The following is a 21,173-nucleotide window of genomic DNA, read 5'->3' on the forward strand; positions in this document are numbered from 1 at the left end:
AAGGTTTCAGAGAACCTGGGATGGAAAAAAAAGAAAAAAGGAACAGTAGATAGTCTTTAAGGTGCCATTGGACTAAAATGTATTTGGGCATAAGCTTTTGTGGGTAAAAAACCCACTTCTTCAGAGGCATGGAGTGAAAATTACAGATACAGGCATAAATATATACACGTTACTTTACATGTGCCAATATATATTTATGCCTGTATCTGTAATTTTCACTCCATGCCTCTGAAGTGGCGTTTTTACCCACGAATTACCCAAATAAATCTGTTCGTCTTTAAGGTGCCACCAGACTCCTCCTTGTTTTTGTGGATACAGACTAACATGGCTACCCCTCTGATACTTAGTAGAGAGTCCATCTTAGAAAGCTTCTGGTTTAGCCTCTCTTTAGAAAGGAGAGGACTTTCTAGCTGAGGCTGCGAGTCTGTCATGGAGGTCACGGATTCCGTGACTTTCCGGGACCTTTGTGATTTCTGCAGCGGCCGGTGCAGCTGACCTGGGGGCCGCCTGAGCAGCTCAGGAAGCCCCTGGGCCAGCTGCTGCTGGGGCAGGTTTGGGCCACCGTGCCCCCACCCCAGCAGGAGTGAGTGTGGGAGGGGGCTCTGGGCTGAGACAGGGGGTTGGGGTGCGGGAGGGGGTGAGGGCTCCAGGCAGCACTTACCTTGGTGGGGGGCTCCATGGAAGCGGCAATATGTCCCTTGGCTCCTAAGCGGAGGCGTGGCCAGGTGGCTGTGCGTGCTGCCTCCCCCTGCAGGCGCCACCCCCACATCGCCCACTGGCCATGGTTCCTGGCCAATGGGAGCTGTGGAGCTGGAACTTGGGGTGGGGGCAGCATGCCTCTGCCTAAGAGCAGAAGGACATGTTGCTGCTTCCAGGGAGCCATGCAGGGAGCCTGCCAGCCCCCCTCTCCAACAGAAGCGGGGGTCCCCCGCCCCCTCTACCACCCACGGCACCCTTGGGCTGGCCCCAGACCACCCAACTTTTAGTTAGGGGTATATAGTACAAGTCATGCACAGGTCACGGGCCGTGAATTTTTGCTTACTGCCCATGACTTTTACTAAAAATACCCATGACTAAAACATAGCCTTAGTCATAGCTACTGAAGAGTGAGATAGACTCCTACCACTTTAAAGCGGATCTCATGAGGGATCAAACTGGGAAAAGAGGTGCTTAAGTGCCAGAAAAGACTACAAAGAGGAAGAGAAAAAAGGAAACCCGAGAGTACCTTTTGATACAGGAAGTGTAATACATTCTCCCACCATCCTCTTTCACTTGTGATCTATAATCACCAGGACCTCTTACAAAGAGCTTCAGACTTAACAGTTTGTGGACCCCAACTAAATAAAAATTCCAACCCCTACTCCACATCATGTTAAAGAAGCATTCTTGGGAAAACACGCATGTGTTGTCTGAGTGGTCTGCCCCAAGACAGATTTACAGACAATTAAGGTGTTTAAAATTACAAGAAGTGCTAACGGAAACTGATTACAAGGGCCTACAGCCCTAAATCCAAACTAACAGCAATAGATACACACATGCACACTTCCAAGTAACCTTAACATTTCACATAGGATGGGTTTTTGTTAAAAAAGACACTGCTAAATGTGATCTGTTTATTCAAAATGTCACATAAATTAAATACATTTCCCATGAACATTGCAAATATACATGAAATGAACATTGCAATTTTTAAAAAAAGTTTGGCTTTGCTTATGCAACAAGTACCAAATGTGGTTAGAACATGGACTTGTCCTGAATTTACTAAATACAAAATGGCGGTTTAATTTATATTTATACATATGTACATACAGTTTCATAACTAGCTTTAAAACAGTAAAAAAATTGTTTCAAGTTTATCTACATTACACATACTTGTTTTAATCTGGTCACAAGCCCCAGATGAGATTTTGTTATTGATACAATCATTTCACAACTGCAAATTTAAGGCGCTACCAAATACCAATTCCACCAGTGTGAAAGGTAATATGAACCGAGTGTACAGCTTTTTGAACAATAGCTTTATATTTCAGTTTCAAAATGGACTGGAGCATGAGAAAGGGAAGCAGTAAGAAACTGAACTGATCATCAGCATGTTAGAAGTCCAAAGCAATCGATTAAATGAAACACAGACTGGACATGTTAAAATACAGTAGATAACAAAGGCCTTGATGGCACAATTTACAAGCTTCTTGAAAGGTGAAGCTACAAAATATTTTGTGAAGTCTTACAGGTGACTCACAAGGGGAAAAAAAAAATAGATTTGGACATTTTTGTTTCTTTATGATGTATAAAGGATCTCTCCAAAGTGGAGACTTTCCTACCACATTGCCCAAGCTAGGAAATAAGTATGAAAAATGTAGTGTGTTAAAGGGCAGCGAAACACCTGTCTTTTCATAGAACCATAGAATGTCAAGGTTGGAAGGGACCTCAGGAGGTCATCTAGTCCAACCCACTGCTCAAAGCAGGACCAATCCCCAGACAGATTTTTGCCCCAGATCCTTAAATGGCCCCCTCAAGGATTGAATTTACAACCCTGGGTTTAGCAGGCCAATGCTCAAACCACTGAGCTATCCCTCCCCCCTTTCTTTTTCCAGCTGCTTAGCTCACGGTTTCAATACTGTACCATGGAGACCAGAACTAAGTAAAGATGTAAGATAGCTGCAAGATGGACATTTGCCTCTAATCCAGAGAAGAGGCAACTTGTTCCTCCATCTATTTACTGCTGCACAAACCACGACAGGAGAACTTGGTAGGAATAAAGCATGCACTCTACCCCTAGAGACTATGTGCCCATGAACAGGGTTTCTCTTTAGCTTTGCTATATGATCCAGTATTTGAGGTTTTGGAAGAAACTGTGAGTTTGGGTTGTTAGTTTAACATTTGCATACAGATACTGACTATTTCATATTATTTATCCAAAATGTTAGTCACTTAAGTGTTTAAAAACAAATATTAATTATTTGTATTAACATAACACCAGGAGCCCCAGTCATGGACCAGGATCCCATTGTGCTAGAAATAGTTAAAAACTCACCAAAAATTCTGTCGCTCAGCTTTCCCTCAAGTGATGACATTTCATTAGTTATCCTGGCATCCTTAGACTGTAATGTAATTTAATGCAAAAAAGCTAGACAATCTTACGTCTTCTTTATTGCTGTTCCATAATGTATTAAAGGTAACACTTTTTGTTTTGTAGTGTCACTTTTAAAAGTGACACTAAAGGACAGACATCTTAAATCACTGGCTTTTGCAAAGAGGAGAAATTCACATTGCCTTCAGTAATTAGAATCCAGGAGACAGCAACTAACATTTCAATTCTAAAAGGAGGCATATCTGTGTAAGGTTAAGCTCATATGTAACACTGTGCAGGTGCAAGGTCTAGGATTGTATGATTCTGCCTATGTCCCTTTGCAGCCAAAACATTAAAACTCAATGCATGAACGGACAAGGAGAGAGACATGGACGAGTAAGACAAAGACAGCAAGGACAATGATGACAAGAGTGGCATACAGAACAAAAAACGATGTGAAAGTTCACAAAGAGAATTCATTTTCCCAACTGAAAATGAGTTGGGTTGCCAAACTCTGAAGGTGAACTACCTAAAGTGCTGGTAGTCTAAAATGGGTTAACTGGAAAAACACTGGGGTGAAGTATGAGAGTTACTAATGCATGGATGGAGGGGGAAGTGCCCCAAAAGACTTCAAGCTGTTTTGTTTGCAGCTTTGGGGCTCGGATGCCTTCTCAACCCTCTCGGGAATCTCATACAGCTTTTACTTTTAGTACTCTTATGACGGTAGCAGAACTTGCAGCAAGGCTATTGTGGAGATTACGACATCATTGGTTGTAAGTTATGCACTTCACAATTCAAAGGATAAATTACAAATCACTATTTAACTAGAAAAGGCGCGTTCAAGGTAGAGGCAATTACAGTACATTCAGAGCAGGTTACAGAAACCATTTCTGGTAAAGGTTTGCTGAAAGAAAAGTTAACTAGATCACTGGTTTTCAACCTGTGGTACATGGACCCCTGCAGATGCATAGACTGTGTCTAAGCTTTCCAAAGGGGTCCACACCTCCATTTGAAGTTTTTTGTAAGTGACCTCAAATGAAAAAAGTTTGAAACCCACTGTACTAGATACTTTAGTTTCCCAGACCACAAAAGTTGTAATTACAGTATCCAAGAAAGCAGTCAATACATGTTAATGCATTTGTTTATGCAGTTTTCTTCTAGAACTCATGTGCAAATTTTTAATATACATCTTCATGGACAAAAACAAAACAAAAAAAGATTCAAAGCAAACTAAAAACTAGGCACTTTAAACATGTAGATAAGACACCATTTTTATCATACCAGAGTGTTGCACATGAACAAGTGTCTCTAAAAGCATCTCGCTATACTTCGAGCGCACAGATTCTGGCTAACTTTTCATGTTGGTAAAATTACTTCTACTTATAGGAAGCTACACAATTAAATTAGTAACACTGTTCATTATTTCAGTGGCTATTTAGAAAACTAAGTAGTTTGACTAACCAGCAACATATTCAATAGCTATCAAAGAAAGATATTAACAAAACCAATATATTAAAAGCCAAGACAAACAAATGAAAAGGACGCCTGACTTAAGCTTGCATTAAGACTTGCCTTTTGTTAGTGTTTAGTTTGGACCTCCTTCTATGGATGTCATCACAGACCAAGGTTCTAACCATGTGCAGCACTTATGATATAAAACATAACACTAACTTTTAAACACAAAGTTCTAACAAATATTGTTCTAATGTAACATTAGCTTGGCACATCATTTGAAGGTGGGAAGGGAAATGGAATCTTCCCCAATGCTTATCCTAGCCAAGTTTACTTTAAGAACACACATCAGCTGAGTACTACAGCATGCTTTCCCAGAATTTGGAGTGAAATAGCTATTTCACAACAGCCTTTGACTAGTTTCATGTTTTAGAGAATTTGTTTGGTTTGTGTTTAGTGATAACAGACCAGCTGGGATTACTTTGATTTTATAAAAATAAATGCACACTTTTGACATTTGATATACTCATTCCACTACAACATGCAAATCACAACACAAGGGATTACTTAAGACTACCAAATTGCTGTTCAGTAGCTACTACTCTTTCCGACACACAGCCGTGACCATGTAAATACTACGCTCCTGGACAACCTCCAAAACCTTAATCTTGAAAATTGTTTTATAGACCAATATTTCTTGAACAAGTAGATCAAAGTGCAGAGAGAATCTACCAACTCATTAAGAGAACATCCTGTCAGCTATGCACTTTGTGCATTCTTTATCCACAGGAAAGTTTGGTTTCCCTTCTGCTGACCATCTCAGGAAAATTGTAATAAGTCCATCTTCAGTCTGATCCATTGAAGGGAAAATAATTCTTGCAAAGTGTAAATCCAAACTGCACATAGGCCATTTGTGGTGTTCTAGTACATAAAACTCAGTCTCTCACAGGCTAGAAACATCAACTCTTGATTAGGAATAGTACTTCAAAGTAGTTATCCACAACTACCAACTACATTGTAATTGTAGCACAACTTCATAGGGGCTCAGATTTCACTAGGACGACAGGCACAGAGTGCTTATTAATTACAGAGTAGAGTGCAAAGTTTGGTGAACATCCAGAATAGCGAATGTCAGACACAACCAGAAAGAACTGTTCATCTCTGCATGACGGTTTTTAAAAACCTATCTACCAACATACAGTCAGTGCCTGTTCACAGCTAAGTCCATGTCATCTGGGTCTCTTGCGTGTTACAAATATTAATACACGTCTGATGGCAATAAGACGATCTTTAAGGGAAGTCATAGCAAGTATGGCCAGCTGAGCCCTGTTTTCTAATGGCAACACTGCCAATAGCCACCAGTACCAGGCTGGGCCACTGGGGTTACTCTGCAAGAGAAAAAAAAAAAAATATATAAGTGTTTACAGATTACAAGTTAGTGTTAGCAATCTTCCCTCCCATTTTTCCTCTATTTTAGTAGATACAACTAATGCCCATCTATATATTGGGGGTTTCTTGAGCTCTACACCAACTTCAAATGTTTCCTCTTTGTGCAATTAAGTAGCAATGACATCTTCAAAAGCCAAAACCACAGGGAGTAGTTGGCAAAGTTTTTCCAACCTTGATTCTAGTGAACCAGAACTGGGTAATCATTAATAAGCTTGATATGTATGAGACACAACAGATCCTTCTATCAGATATTTGTCTGGGAGATCCATAGATCTATGGCAGTAGTGCATGTTTAGGAAATATTTACCTGTGGCTCCGATTCTTTTCCTGGCATTGATCCGAAATGATTGAGAATTTGTGCTTTCATGTTGTCTTTAAGGGAAGTAAACCAGGCAACAGCTTGATCATAAACCGAATCATGAAGACGGACAAGTTCTTCATACTCTGCTCCCTCCGCCTTACCAAGAAAAAAAAAAAAAAAAAAAAAAGGAGGATACAAAATCAGATTTCATATTCTGTACAATTTAAATGCCTCAGAGGGAGCCAATTTAAACCCAATTATGCTTAACAGCAACAACTACTCCTTACTAAGGGATGGTTATGCCACTTAACGTGGATATCTCCAGCTAGCAAAGTGGTGCATAAGTCTCATGCATACTAAACTGGTGCCAGTTTGGTTTTTTGATCTCTCCTACAGAAGTTTTAGGTCCTTTCAGCAACCAAGTCATAAGAATTGCTATTGGAGTCTTCAGTTGATTAGGAATTCCTCTTATTGAGAATGAGGAGCCCTCCTCCTGGGGCTTCTGCATTAAGGGGATTCTACAAAGTAGTAGTGTTGTTTTCAAATACAGTAGAAGTGGTTCTCAAGTCAAGGGAGTAGTGGAAGGATGGCAGGGAGAAACAAAACAAGTGAGACTGACTTCCCAGTACCGGGGATGATATTAACAAGGTTTCTGCCAACATACACAAACATCTGATTTGACTATATACTTCACCTTCACTCAGTGGGGACCCTGAGCGGTAACATGGGATATTAGACCACTTTAACCTTGAAGAGACATTTTATCCCCATTCTCTCTTTTTCTGTGTGCTTGTTGGCAATTGAACTGCACAGCACAAATTGGGAGAAGCCTCCTAGAAATTAACAGGCTTGCAGTTAGCTGTGAAAGTCTGCTTGAGAACCATGTGACCTGACTGGACTTTTCTAATGCCATCCACTGGCCTGAACTCTCCAATGAGCGCACTGTGAAGTGGTATCACTGTTTTACTGGCACTCATTTGAGATATCCAGCATAAGACTAGACCATTATGCAGGTCATTCTGGTTTTGGCCAATAAATTCCAACACATGATTTCGCTAAATTTTAGAAATCACCAGATTTTAGAAAAGAAAGTTATTTTAATTGGTAAATTTCCTTAGATGCCATGCATACACAAGCATTTGAGTAACAAAATATATTAGTACCAAGTTCTCTTCTGGGTTCTACCTTAAAAAAAAAGCTTTTCTATTCAGTGTGTGGCGAGGTCAGATCATCTGTGGGAGCTAGAAACAGATACTGTGCATCAGTGCAAAATATGGAATCTTAAGCACTTTAATAAAACTTAGACATGTGTGTCTTTAGAAGGGTCTTGAACCAGTGTCATTTTTAACTGCTACTTTAGAACCTGATCTAAACAGGACATGGTAGGTTGTATCTTTTTGAGTATCAAAGGTTTGAAAGCTACCCTGAGATTTATGACGACAAGTACCACTGGCAGAGAGGATTAAACTACAGAGAGCTAGTTACAGTCAGAAGGGCAAAATAATTTATTCCATGGTTTCAGAAATAAAGAAAATGTGCCTTATGACCATGTAAATAAATAACTTCAACTTGAGATGTGTCAGGGAGAGAACATTTAAGTGAACATGAATGCACAAGAGATCACCTTTTTATCTTCAAGATATTCAATGTTCGCAGTGTTATACCCATCCCGTTGACCATGGTTCAAGACCTTAAACCGACGAACACCAACCGTATCAACAACTGAACGCCCATCAGGAAAAAACTTTACATCCCTGATCTCTAGCATGCAGCCATAATCGGCAAACCTGAAATGATAAAAGGGCACAGAAAATTAGGAAGTCACACTGACAGGTGTTTATAAAAGTTCGGACACTTATAAACATACTGGACCTGATTCACCACTGTTACATTGGTGGAAAAATGAAAGTAACTCCATGATTTTCCAACACATGGATGCTTTTGGTAAGACACACACACCCCCGTCTACCCCTCTCATGATTAAAGCAACAGCTTTTTAAAATTAGAATTATTTGTGCGGAAGGAGGGAGGGGCAGGTTTTTAAATAAATTGAGCAGATTTCATGCTGGGAGTTCCTGAGTGCTGGGGGCAAGTTATGCAGGGTTTTGCAACTATTTTATAGAGATAGCTCTATTACACTGCTGAGGAAGGCATAGTAGTGCCTAGAGAAGATGCTGAAGCTGTGCAAGTGAAGAGAATGTCTTTTATTGCTTCAACACACTTTTACTCCACTTGGGCCTCTGATAAATGTTCCCATTGCTGCTACTACTGGTTCAGCTCCAATAGCGAAGACAATGGTGGGACATTTTAGCAAAAACAATCTTGGCACAAGATGTTCAAAGTTAATTAACACTCCATTGTAAGCAAGTTCTGATGCACTCGAAGAAGATTAGGAGCAAGTTATCAGCCACCATGTAGATAATAAATGATGCACTCCAAGGGGATTAGTACTCCTCTCCCTCTCTCCTTATTTCTGGTTGGGTGGGGAGAAGGAAGAGAAGGAAAAGAAGTTGCCACCATTACTTACAGGGGAAAGCAAGGAGAGAACAGGGGAGAGGAAACCTTAGTTGCTGATATTACTACAGCTGGTCTCTGCTGGTAAGAGACACCAACCAGAGACTCCCCACCCACCAGCTGCCAGTGCCACCTGCAACTGGAAGAGCAACCAGGAAGAGGTATTTTGTCAGGAAAGTCCTCTCCTGTTCTAGAGAAACTCCATGTAACTGGGTTACACACTACACCCGTTTAGAAGAAGGCAACTGGAGCTAAAATCATGCATTAAATTCAGGGTAATTACTGCTGAGTCATGATGGTAGGTGGGTCCAGTAGCTCCAGTGTGAATACATTATTTGTAGTACCTAGGGACACTGACCAAGATTGAGACCATGTTGTGCCAGGCACTGTACAAGTCAGGAGGTAAGCTCTTCAGAGCAGCGATTGTCTCTCTTCTAATAGCAAGGTGATGGGAGTGTCTGTGCCAGAAAGAATTAAGCCAGAGGTGGTCTTACAGATAATCCTAACAGCCACACTTGAGAAGCAGCTTAAGTTGAGGTTTACACGGTGTTATTTCCAGGTTACCAATAAAGCCAAACCCCCGGAAGGGGGAGGATTTTGGAAACTAACTGTTCTGCATGCTCCAAGGACAAAGCAGAGAATCCAGTTATTCTCCACTTCCTCCCTCTTTCAAAGGAATCAGCAATTCACTGTAAGATTCCGCTGTACATGCTCACAGCTACACCATGCCATCAGGGGAAATAGAACGTCCAGGACCTCTTTAGGATTCTTCGATTCCTACAAATGCAAAGCTCCTATCTAGCGTCCTCATCCACCAAGCACGTAATTCTCATTCAAAGAGCCTAATTTTCCACTTCAAACACCTACTGTATGGTCCAGCTTTATTAACCCAGGAGATTCATAAAAGTCCGATCTGAACCCAAAGCTTAGGTGACAGGAAGCTGTTTTAGGGTACATCTACACAGGGATAAAAGACTGATGGCACAGCTGTGGCTGGTCTAAGTCAGCTGACTCAGGCTCATGGGCTAAAAATTGCTGTGTAGACTTCAGGCTGGGACCGAGCTCTGGGACCCCACCCCCTGAGGATCCCAGTCCCGAACATCTACAGAGCGATGTTTCAGCCCCAGAGCCCACGCCCCACAACCTGAGTCAGCTGACTCAGGCCAGCCAGGGGCTTTTTAGCTTTGTGTAGACATACCCTTACAGAACAAACAGACAGAAAAGCAACCCTCACCTTGATTTAGTCAACAGCCTTTACTGGGAACCAAACTGTGGATCAGAAATTGTCATAATGGGCTCTCTGTGGTACTACTGACCCCAAACCAGTCATACATAATGTAACAGGAAATAGATGCCATGTGCACTCCAGTCTTTTGACATATTACTATTTTCTAGTTAAATAGAACATAACTATTCCAAAGCATATCCACAATGAAACACTTTCCAGGAATACGTAAAGGCAGTTGGATGGATAGCTAGAGCATAAGTCAACTTTCTGGGTCTAACATTGAGATATTAGAAACTTCAGTAGAAAGGGGGATGTTTATAGATGATATAAAAACCTGGCAACAAAACACTCAGTAACATTTGTATCTGCTAGCATGAGACCTAAAACGGATCCAACTCATTGCGGAAGACCAACAGTACTATGGCTCTCCACTGGTTTCCAAAAGTCACGACAGGGATGTTCTCAGCAAGATTCCTTACCCTTTTAGTTCATCAGCTAAGCACATGCCGAATTGTTTGGTACCAGTTTCCATGCATCTTCTTATCATTAGCCGATACCGAGGTTCAAAGACATGAAGTGGGCAAGGGATGGTAGGGAAGGCCATGGTACACACAAAGATGGGAACATCTTCATTCAAACTGCAAAAATACAAATATGAGAACAGTCAGTCTCCTCCCGCATACTGTATTTATTCAGCACAAAACCTCATAGTTGAGGTTTGATTAGAGTGGTTTCTCAGACTTGTTTCTTGTAAAATAAGCTCTTGGCCAACAAAAATGTGTTGCTTTCACAGGCACCAGAGAACCAAGGGCTCTCCCGGCTATTAATGTACTCTAGGTACCAATACCTCCATTCTTTGGTTTTAATAGAGAACGTTTGGAAAATGCAATCACATTCTCAAGCATGTGCATGGAAAAAAGCATCTCATTTGCACATCACTAAGTCTTCTACAGCTTTTATCTGTAATTTTCAAAAAGATATATTACTGTACACTACATATACTTTAAACATGGCTGGAAAGCAATCCTTATATTCCAAAGTGACATTGAGTGTTTGTAGGAATTCAGTGGAAATGGGGACTCAGGGACAGAGTTAACTTTCAGCCTCTAGTTTTGTAACATACTTTCATTTTTCTGTTGTGATTTTTTTTTTAATTCAGCTATATGGCAAGTACAAGTAATCATGGATAAAGCAACCAATACATCTACTTATAAGCATGTGCTTCTCCTACTCCTAATCCCCCATTTCCTACTTTCGGGGAAGATGTTTTAATTAGTTTTAAATTATGGGTTTTTTATTCATAGAAATAAATCACTATATTTATTGCCAAATAAAATTAATATTTTCCATTGATGTTGTGCACCTCTCACATCCAAGCCTATTTTTTCTTGATTACTATCTACTACAAACATGCCAGCATTGGAACAGATTAAGTGAACCTTTGAAACCTACTTTCATAAATAAATTAAAGGTTTCTTCAGTAATCTGGACCAAAATAAAATTTTACAACATTTAGATACAACCGAAAAACAACTTACTTTGATAACTCCTTCATTTCTTCTTCATAAACTTTCTTTCTTTCTGACAATTCTTCCGGCAAGTAACGAACTATTAGTTCTTCTGTAAGGACAGTCTTTTTATAAGTTCTGCTTGCCAAAAACTATAGAGAAGAGAGTTAAAGTTTAAGTACTAATATTTAATCAGTTCTGTCTAGCCCCCATTCCAAGAGCAAGATAGCTCAAGATGGCTTGCAGTGACAAAACAATGAATGCAGCAGCTTCCTGATGTAAAGTTGTTCTAATTCCTCTTCCTCTCTCACCCTTTCAAAAATGTTACATTATCTCTGGGATACAAGAGTGGACACACTATTCACTTCAGTGCCCATAAACTTCCAGAAGGGTGCATTTATCATAGGCTCTACAATATAATAATAATAATAAAAAAAATAGGTACTCTTCAGACCTGTGAGAATAACTGATTTGCAATTCACTGGCAGTTCCAAAGAGTTGAAAACAATTCAGTTTGACTCAAAAATTCCAAAATATTTCAGGTTTGGTTCAGCATATCAAAAGAGTTGGGAAAAACTTGTATCAGGCCATCTAAAGAAAACACATTTTGGATAGCGATGGTCCCTTATTACCTAGCTGTTAAAGCACTGACCCAGAATGTGGAAAACCCAGGTTCAAATCCCCACTCTAGAACAGGTACTTGAATCCGGGTCTCCGCCACTCCCAGGTAGGTGCCCCAACCACCAGGGTCAGAGAGTATTCTCAGTTTCTTCTGTTGAAGCTACTCCACTCTGTGTAAAGTGTTTAAGTATTCACTGGACCAGAGAGAGTGAGCGAATGAGAATGATTATCGCCCGGTGGTTAAGGCACTCACCTGGGAGGGTAGGCACCACTCAGGTTCCAGTCCCTGCTCCAATGAATATTTAATCATGTATGTAAAGTGTAACAGCTTCAGTAGGAGAGAAGGGGGGAGGGTGCTTTAACCAGGCTAAAGGGTATAAATGTTCAACACCACTTGTAGTTTGGTGAATTTAACGAACAAAAACAAAACGTTTAGGTTTCAGAAGTGTTGAAACAAAGCTGGTTTGACATTTCTGAATTTCTTCTGACCCTTAACCCTCCTGCCCCCTCCCCATTTTGACTGAAACAACTAGCTGAAGCAGACAGGAGCTTGAGAAATTTTTTGGTCTATGCAAGTCAGCATTTTTCTGCTAAATATTTTCTGTCCCCCCCCCCCCCCCCCATTACCACAAAAGCCCAAAACACTTTTGCCAACCTCTAGTCCTCTTTACTTAGTGTAAAGGACATAATCCCTTTTGACTCTAAAGCTGCCAAGTTATTGCTACCTGAAGAGTCTAAATATTTGGGAATCACATTTCCAGCAGCTGAGCATACATTCTCTACACCAGAATGGCCAGAAGCGTACTTTGTTCACCAACACAGTATCAGTAGAGATACTGCAATGACAGTACGGCCTCTTCAGCATTTTCACAGTCTTTGTTAGAGACTACAAAAACAAAAACTTATGCCCAAATAAATCTGTTAGTCTTTAAGGTGCCACTGGACTCCTCGTTGTTTTTGTGCATACAGACTAACACAGCTACCCCTCTGATATTTGTTAGAGACTGTTCAGACAAAAACTAAAAAGCCTAATTTCAATGTGAGAAAGTAACGCGAACAATTTTGGTCAGTACTTCCCTTCCCTACAGCCTGCTCCAGATTATTAATACACCTTAATAAATACTAGTGTTCGTATTCAGAATATGTCTGGGCAGAGCACAACAAGATTACTATGTTGGCCCTATATTGTTCAGCTGTATGTATGCAAAGATTTTGCACAATATGCCAAGATCTTAATAAGAGCTTCTAAACAAACCCCTCACAAATACAAACTTACTTCAGACAGCTTTTCTTTGCAGAGTGGGCAATACGGGTTATGATCAAGGCAACGCTCGAGGCATTTGAGACAAAACGTATGTCCACAGGGAGTGGTAACAGGCTCGTAGAATAACCTGAACAAGACAGTTGGGACAAAATAAAATTGGTTCTTTATAATTTCCATCCAACACACAAACAATACAGATAGTAATGAGTCACTAAGCCTATCATTTTTAAAGCTATTTTCCCCCTGCAAGTCAATCTTATAGGACATCTTTATTATCTAGTCTCTATCCTAGGATGTAAAAGGGATTTCATTTTTAAAATAAATCCATTATGTTGACATGTTGCAAAAATAATTTCAGCCTCTCCAGTGAAGTTAACATTACATTTTTGCAAAGATGAAACAAAACCTTTAGTTCATGTTAGAATAGCTTCCAGTACAACCCTTCCCTCAAAACCAAATAAATTTGGTCTAAAGTTTAGGAAGACTCTCAGCTCTATGCAGTCATACCTCATGCAGAGGGAACACTCGAAGTCAGATGCATCCACAAGGATTGCTGGTATCTCACGTAATGCAGAGGTGGCAGAGTTTTCAAGTACAGTATCTCCATCTAAGGGAGGAAGACAGCTCTATGTCAAACATTTAGGTAAAGCAGGCACTATGTAAGTACACATTATGGAATCAGAGTAGTGACTTAAAGCACAGCCCAGAGCATTAAGCTCTGTGACTAAACCAAGCAGGCTGAGGGTTTAAGGGCTGAAGCCAGAAGAGCTGGACTAAGAGACCTTACTAAATTCACAGGTTCAGCCTAAGTCCCTCAGCTCTGCAGACTCCTAAATTCTTGGGTCTTGAGAAACTTACAAATGCCTCAAAACCGCGTGGACAAGTCTGGTCTCCCTGTAGACAAGATTTCTACAAGTTTGGACCTAGAAGCTCTGTTACAGTATAAGCTCCATAATGGTTACTCTGGCACTTACAAGGTCTGATCCTGCAATAAGATCTCTGCAGGCAGATTCATTCATCTGTGCACAACTCACAGCAGGATCAGCATCTTTGTCCAATAATTTTAACACTGTAGTTCAAAAAGCCTAAGCAGCAGAAAGTCTAGAAGTACTAAGCAAAAGTTCCAATATCATTGGCAACTCTGCCTCCTAACCCTCTGGTGGAGGAGTCTAACTAGATGCCACATGAAAAATTAAGTTTCCCCCCTTGCATGCAAGTTACAACACTATGCTTTGTCATGGGACAACCTGTACACAACCCTCTGGCCTGTATCAAGTACAGGGAAGAGGTGGAGGGCATTGGGGTCTTGTGGCTGATAGATTAGTGGTTTTCATGGAAAATGTTTATCTTTAACCTATAGCTTGAGTGTGGGGTCCCTGAACAATAGGAGGACCCTAAATGGGCTATTCAGGGGACAGTAACATGGCATCACATCTTGTGTAAACTGTAAATTGACAGTTGAAGTGTGAAATGGCTCTAAATCCCTTACTGTGAAGGTAGGGGAAGGTTACATTTCCCACCCCGGTGATTGGGTGGGTTTGCAGTTCACAGGCCACTCTGTAGGAGTTTTCCTATCACAGCAGGGTGGGGGATCATTTCTATTACCTGGAAGAAATGTGTTGTGTGTGGAGAGGTGGAAAACAGACAGCGGTACTCTGCGTGTAAATTTCAAGGCAGAAGTCAGATTTCTAACCTTCAACATTTGGTGAAACAATGAATGGTAATACAGTGGAGATTTAAAAAAAACATCCATTAACCACTTATTTCACTATACAGCACATTACTGCCTTCTAGCATTCCTTCACACTGCTAACCCCTTTAGAGATCTTTGTTTTAAAAGCCTGAAATATCTATGTAAGCAGATGCATCAAATAGCAGAATGGATGGGGCTACTGCTCTTTTAAATGGATTCTTGGTTTTCTGGGGAAAATAGATATTAACATGTGATGCAAATTAGCTCCCCCTCGTTGGGCTTACTGTGCATCTTTTTCATGTAAAGAGAGACTCTGAAGTTTAGCTATACCTCAGAGACCTAATAACTACAGCACTCTTGTCACCAGCAGCACAATATCTAAGCTGTTAAGGGATGAAGAATCATAAAGGCAACATTTGGAGAAGAGAAGTGTGTATTCCTTAGATGAATCAAGACTGCTCTGGAACAATATTGATTTTTAGACAAGGGTTTCAACTCTGCTCATCACAACAAACAAGAATGACTAGTTGTCTGAAGTCGTGTTGCAGCCGTGTAGCCCTCTGACCACACACGCCTACTTGTCACCTACCACCCCACACTAGAACCCATATGGGGTATCAAACAATTGCAACCCATAGCCAATGGGAACCACATCCTGAAAGAAATCTTTTCTGAACTCCCTCTTCTAGCCTTGAAACAACTCCCCCACCTCACCACGCTCATCACCAGAAGAAAGCTCCCCACTATGATCTTGAGTGAACTCGCACACAAAAACCAACAAAAACACCATATCACCTCTGGGTGAACACTTTTCACAAAGCGATCACTCTATATCTAACCTATCAGCACTCATCCTCAAAGGAAACCTACACAACACCCTCCAAAGATGAACCTGGGAGCTTAAATTCATAACTTCACTAGACACTAAAAATGATGGTCTTAATAAAGAGACAGGATTTCTAGTTTATTTCAACAATTTGTAACCCACTACCTCCCCATTTTTGTCCTATTACTGCAGAGGTGTTAATGGGCCACTTCACATTGTATAGTCTCTTAGAATGGGTCTTAACTACTTGTACTAAGATCTGGTCCACACTGAGGGTATGTCTACACTTAAAATGCAACAGCAACACAGCTGCACCACTTCAGTATAGACACTACCTACACCGATGGGAAGGCTTCTTCTGTCCGCATAAGTAATCGACTGCCCTGAGAGGCGGTAGCTAGGTTGATGGAAGAATTCTACGCTGGGGGCTAGGTCAATATTGCTATGTCTCTCAGGGTGTGGATTTTTCACACCCCTGAGAGACATAGCTCTACTGAAGTAAATTCCTAGTGTAGACCAGGCCTAAGTACCTTTCCCAGACCTGAAGAGCGCGCTCTCTCTCTCTCTCTGTTTTACCTACAAACAGTAACAAAGCAGTGTTATTTTCCTATCTCTTTTAAAATAGAGTGCCATAACCCAACACCCCCACTTCCCCCATCAACCTCCCCCCCAAAAACACAACAGGACAGACCTTTTTTAGGAATCTTATTGGGGACATCCAAGCTTTGTAAATCCATCAAGTCACTGGATAGCTTTCTTTTTAAACGTGCACTAGGTAAGCTGGAGAGGATTGTTCCCAATGACTTTTTATTGTCTTCAAAATGCAAATCCAGTACATTGTGAGAGAGAGATGAATTAGTGCTTCGAAGTACATCGGGCTCTTGGGACAGTGCTTTTGTTAATCTGAATACAGTATCCTGAAAAGAGAAACTGCGTGAAAGACAGACAGATTTTGTTTCCTCGTTTTCTGCACTAATTCTATCCATAGAAATGATAAGACAGTAGTGTCATGGTGGCAACCTGGTAACTGATCTAAGCCAATACTAATAAGAGATACTTGCTCCAATTGCCTCAGAAATAGAGGGCTATTTCTCTCATTACAATTCTCATTCTTTTCTAACCACCCCTCCTGACATATTATAATTGTGCATTCTCAAAGCGCACACAGAATAACAAAAATAAAATGTTATTTAAAACATGATGGGACACCATATGAAAACAGCAATTTGGCTCTCTTAGAAAGTGGTACCCCAATCTAATTATATTAGGTGGCCTCAGGGTATGCCTACATAGCAAAGAAAAACCCATGGCTAGCCTGTGCCATTCGACTCAGGCTCAGACTGTGGGGCTATTTCCAGGTTTGGGCCCGAGCTCGGAAGTCTACACAGCAATGAAACAGCCCCACAGCCCAAGTCCCACAAGCCCGAGTCAGCTGGCCAGCCATGGGTTGTTTTTATTTTTATTTTATTTTATTTTTTTAAAACTGTGTTGAGAGCTCTAAATACAATTCATACTTCCTTCTATCTTTTTATGATAGTGCTCTAAAATTTGAGAGAGGAAAAAATGCACTAGTAATAACTAAGTTTGTATATAAACATATGCAACAATTCAAGTCAGGTAGATTGGATATAACAAGATGCTTCAAATTTACTCTTGGTGTTAATATAGTTTGAGTATTTTATTCTTTACCTCAGAGCACCCAGCAGCAGAACCATCTTCAACAGTATTTAAGCTGCTTAAAAATGCAGGTTTCAACCTTGTCCGACTAGAGAAAGGTGCAGTGAGACTGTCATGCACATTTTCAAAGGCTGGGAAAAACATCTCGCACATTATCTAGTAAATGAGAAAAAAGAATTTTTTGAGATGGAGTTACAGAAACAAACGTGTGTAGTCTAAATGAAGGTTACTTGCTTGTAACCAGGGTTCTTCAAGATGTACTCTGCATATTCACAGGTGTAGCCTGCACGGTTAGAACTCTAGCTAGCAGTAGCTCTTGGAGCGCTCACATGCCTTCCCCAACCTCCCCACAGTGAACACTCAATGTTCCAGGGAGAGGATATAAAAGGGCCATGGCACTCCAACTGCCTCAGTTCCTTCCCCATGTGCCAAGCCCTTTGTAAGGCGGACTCCGAGACAGTGGGGAAAAACAGGCAGGGAGCGTGAATATGCTGGTTACAGGTAAGTAACCTTCATTTCTTCTTCAAGTGCCCTTGGCATATTCCCACACGAGACAGTAGTCCTCTGATGAAGGATGGTGGGACCATGGAATCCGAATTGAATAAAGGACTGCAGAATAGCCATACCAAATATGCATCAGATCTAGATTCTACTTATGCATTTGAGTGGTCGACCTGCTCAGGTGATATACAAGGGTATTTTGTTCCCCCCATACATGAATTGTTATTGGGTGATCGATCACCTTGTTACGAATCCCAGACACCTTGCCTGTATGCACAATTGTAGGGAACGAACTCCCCTTTATTTCTTCAGATAATATAAACACTGTCCTATTGTCTGTCATACCCTATGTTTGACTTGAGGCAGAAGTGATTTGAGAGCCAACCTGATTGCTCTCAGTTTTAAGATACTGATATATAGATTCTTTTCCTTTGGTGACCAGTGAGCTCTTACCAATAAATTTTTGTTTAAATGGGCACCACCCAACCCAGCATAGACGCATCAGAGATAGGTATTACTGACAGCAAGACAGACTGAAAGGTATAACCTTCATTACATTTAGAGCACATCCACCACATCAGTGTTAACTTTTACGGTAGAATTACCAATTCGCAATGAACATTGTGTAAGCCAAGTTTGTAATTTCTCCTACCCAGTGCTCTTCTCCCCCCCCCCCGGTTCCTGCTACCCCCTACAATATTCTGTATAAGACTCTCTTATAAAAGAGTCCAGGCTACAGACTCTCTTCACACACAGCAAGTTTCGCTGTCGATTCGGATTTCTCTGCCTGCAGCATGGGTGAGTCTGATTTTCCTGTGAATCATGCTTTTCCGGTGTTCTGATTTGCACCAACAAAATTTAGGTCTGTGCCCACTGATAACCTAAACTGTTCCCTGAAATTCTGGAAGTAATTATTCTAATAGACGGACACCATTAAGTTGAGGTTAGACCTCACTTCACTCAGCCTATGAGCGTCTGCAACTTGCTTCCACAGGACAGTGGTAAGGCACACAGTTTAGTAAAACTCACCTACAAGCAAGACAAGGAGGTGATCAAGGAGATAGTACTGTGCCATGGGAGAGACTTCTGTGCAATTAGATGCACTAAGGTTTTATTTGATATTATGCCAAAATGGGTTGTTGTTTTTTTTATTAACATGGAATGTATCTGAATCCAAAGATTTTCCTTAGCTGTAGGGCACAACAGACCCGCATACAAAAAAAAAAAAAAAAAAAAAAAAAAAAAAAAAAAAAAAAGAGTGGCATGATGTAGTTACTGTACCTTTTGGGCTTCTTTCTTCATTAAGCTCCATTCAGGATTTAAGGCAACACAATAAAGAAACTCCTTCAGTGCTTCTTCAGTCCTTCCCAATCCAGAAAGAGCTTGTGCTTTCACATAATGACCCTGCATGCAAACAAAAGGTGTGTGAAACTGACATTTCCAAAGTGACTGATTGTAACACGAGACCAATGAACACTGCTTTTATTTTCTCAAGACACACGGCATTCTTTCAAATGGAGCAGAAGTTAGAAATAGGATGGGGAGTGGGTTGCAATGCTCTGATCTAAAAGTACAAGATGGATGCTTCCATTCCTGTTGTGGCCTTTCCATGCGTTGGAGACCAGGAATGGAACACAGCTTTTCCTGAAATTCTTGCACAGCTCCACAGACCTTCTGGATAATGTCAAGTGATCTCATTTGAGCAAACCAATAGGTAACCCTTTTACTTCTGGACTGAGAGAGTCTGGCACCAGTCATGCGGTTCAACTTCAGATAGGGGTAGTTGGGAGACCTGCAGATAGATCTGAGGCAAGCGTGGGTGGCTTCTGATGCTGCACTTGTTCTACCTATCACTTGCAAAGAGGCATTAGTTTTTCCCCTGTTGTACTTAATGGACTGCTTCAAAATTTGCCATATAACCTGTACCATATAACCTGTATTTCTTTCCAGTGTCTAACCTCCTTCTCCCTCCCCCAAAAAAGTGCAGCCATGGGTCATTTCTGAGATTTAGATAAACTCAAATTTGGTTCAACAATGTGTGTAAAATTTTTGAAATAAATGTAGCATTTTCCTCAGAAAAGTGATACAGTGTAGAGGGCTGGTTGAGCCACTGGGGCAAAAAACAAACCTAGAGGGAATGTCAGGAGGTGGAGCATTCCCCTACTGCCAGTGACTGACAAGTCTAGTTTTGTCTCCAAGCATGCCAATGTACCCATTTTAACAGATCAGTGGACCTTAGCATGAAGGACCAATGGATGTTCACGCCACAGCAATTCCATGCACTAGCACAGATTTAAGGTTCCACCACAGACCTTGTTGTTTTATGTAGAATTTAAGCTTTCATTCAAGTTTCTAGCCATTGGTTGCCAAAATAGCCTTCCAAAAGTGACCTGGAAAAGTTCTGTCCTCACCACAAAGAGACCCTGATACATATTTCTGTCTTTGAAGCATGAGAGTACCGTACCTTGGGCCAGAGGGGTTTGTTTTGGCAGAGTGCATCTGCATCATGGAGAGCTTGTTGATAGTTTTTCATGGTTATCCACAGTTCTGCTCGTTGTGCTATTAACGAACATTTGCAGGGAGCTGGAAAACAAAAAAAAGAAGGTTAAGAACACCACAAAGTGAAGGATAATCACGTGTAAAACATAATATCCTAGCCTGAACTTGAGTTATTCCCCCCCCCCCAAATACTATTGCAATGAAGTATTTTATTTGTATGCTTACCTACTAGAAACAAAAAAATCCTTCTCTTCTTCCTGTAAGCTATGTATATTCCTTTCTCAGCATGGCACTAATCAATTATTCTCACATATATAAAGTTCAGGGCCAGACTCTTAAGAGTTTATGGATAGGTCTGGCAGAATTAGATTTTTTATTTTTTTTCTAATTATGACAATCAATACTGATTCTTATTTAAGGTTTTTTTCTCCTAGCTGGGGGGAGGTCAGGTTGGGGCTGTGGGGAGTTCCCAGCACCAACAGTGGGGCCCATGACATCAGGAGGCTGAGGTCCTGGCCCAGAGGAGCAGAGACCTTCTCTTCCTCCCTCCCCCCAGGATGAGTCCTGGCC

The 21,173-nt window shown here is 41.0% G+C and overlaps 1 protein-coding gene across 1 annotated transcript in view; it reads right to left on the reverse strand.

Annotated features, from left to right (window-relative positions):
- Nucleotides 1-5,751: 5,751 nt before the first annotated feature.
- LONRF2 (LON peptidase N-terminal domain and ring finger 2) overlaps nt 5,752-21,173 on the reverse strand; it is a 35,759-nt gene continuing 20,337 nt past the window's right edge. Inside the window, exons 2-12 of the mRNA XM_065414752.1 lie at nt 20,569-20,687; nt 19,386-19,508; nt 17,616-17,759; nt 16,618-16,843; nt 13,915-14,014; nt 13,420-13,534; nt 11,553-11,674; nt 10,494-10,652; nt 7,897-8,059; nt 6,279-6,428; nt 5,752-5,910 (exon numbers count right to left, since the gene is read on the reverse strand). Of these exons, the coding sequence (XP_065270824.1) occupies nt 5,752-5,910; nt 6,279-6,428; nt 7,897-8,059; nt 10,494-10,652; nt 11,553-11,674; nt 13,420-13,534; nt 13,915-14,014; nt 16,618-16,843; nt 17,616-17,759; nt 19,386-19,508; nt 20,569-20,687 (1,580 nt within the window). The remainder of the gene's footprint in view (nt 5,911-6,278; nt 6,429-7,896; nt 8,060-10,493; nt 10,653-11,552; nt 11,675-13,419; nt 13,535-13,914; nt 14,015-16,617; nt 16,844-17,615; nt 17,760-19,385; nt 19,509-20,568; nt 20,688-21,173) is intronic.

This window comes from Emys orbicularis, chromosome 1, assembly GCF_028017835.1.
Source record: "Emys orbicularis isolate rEmyOrb1 chromosome 1, rEmyOrb1.hap1, whole genome shotgun sequence".
NCBI classification, from domain to species: domain Eukaryota; kingdom Metazoa; phylum Chordata; order Testudines; family Emydidae; genus Emys; species Emys orbicularis.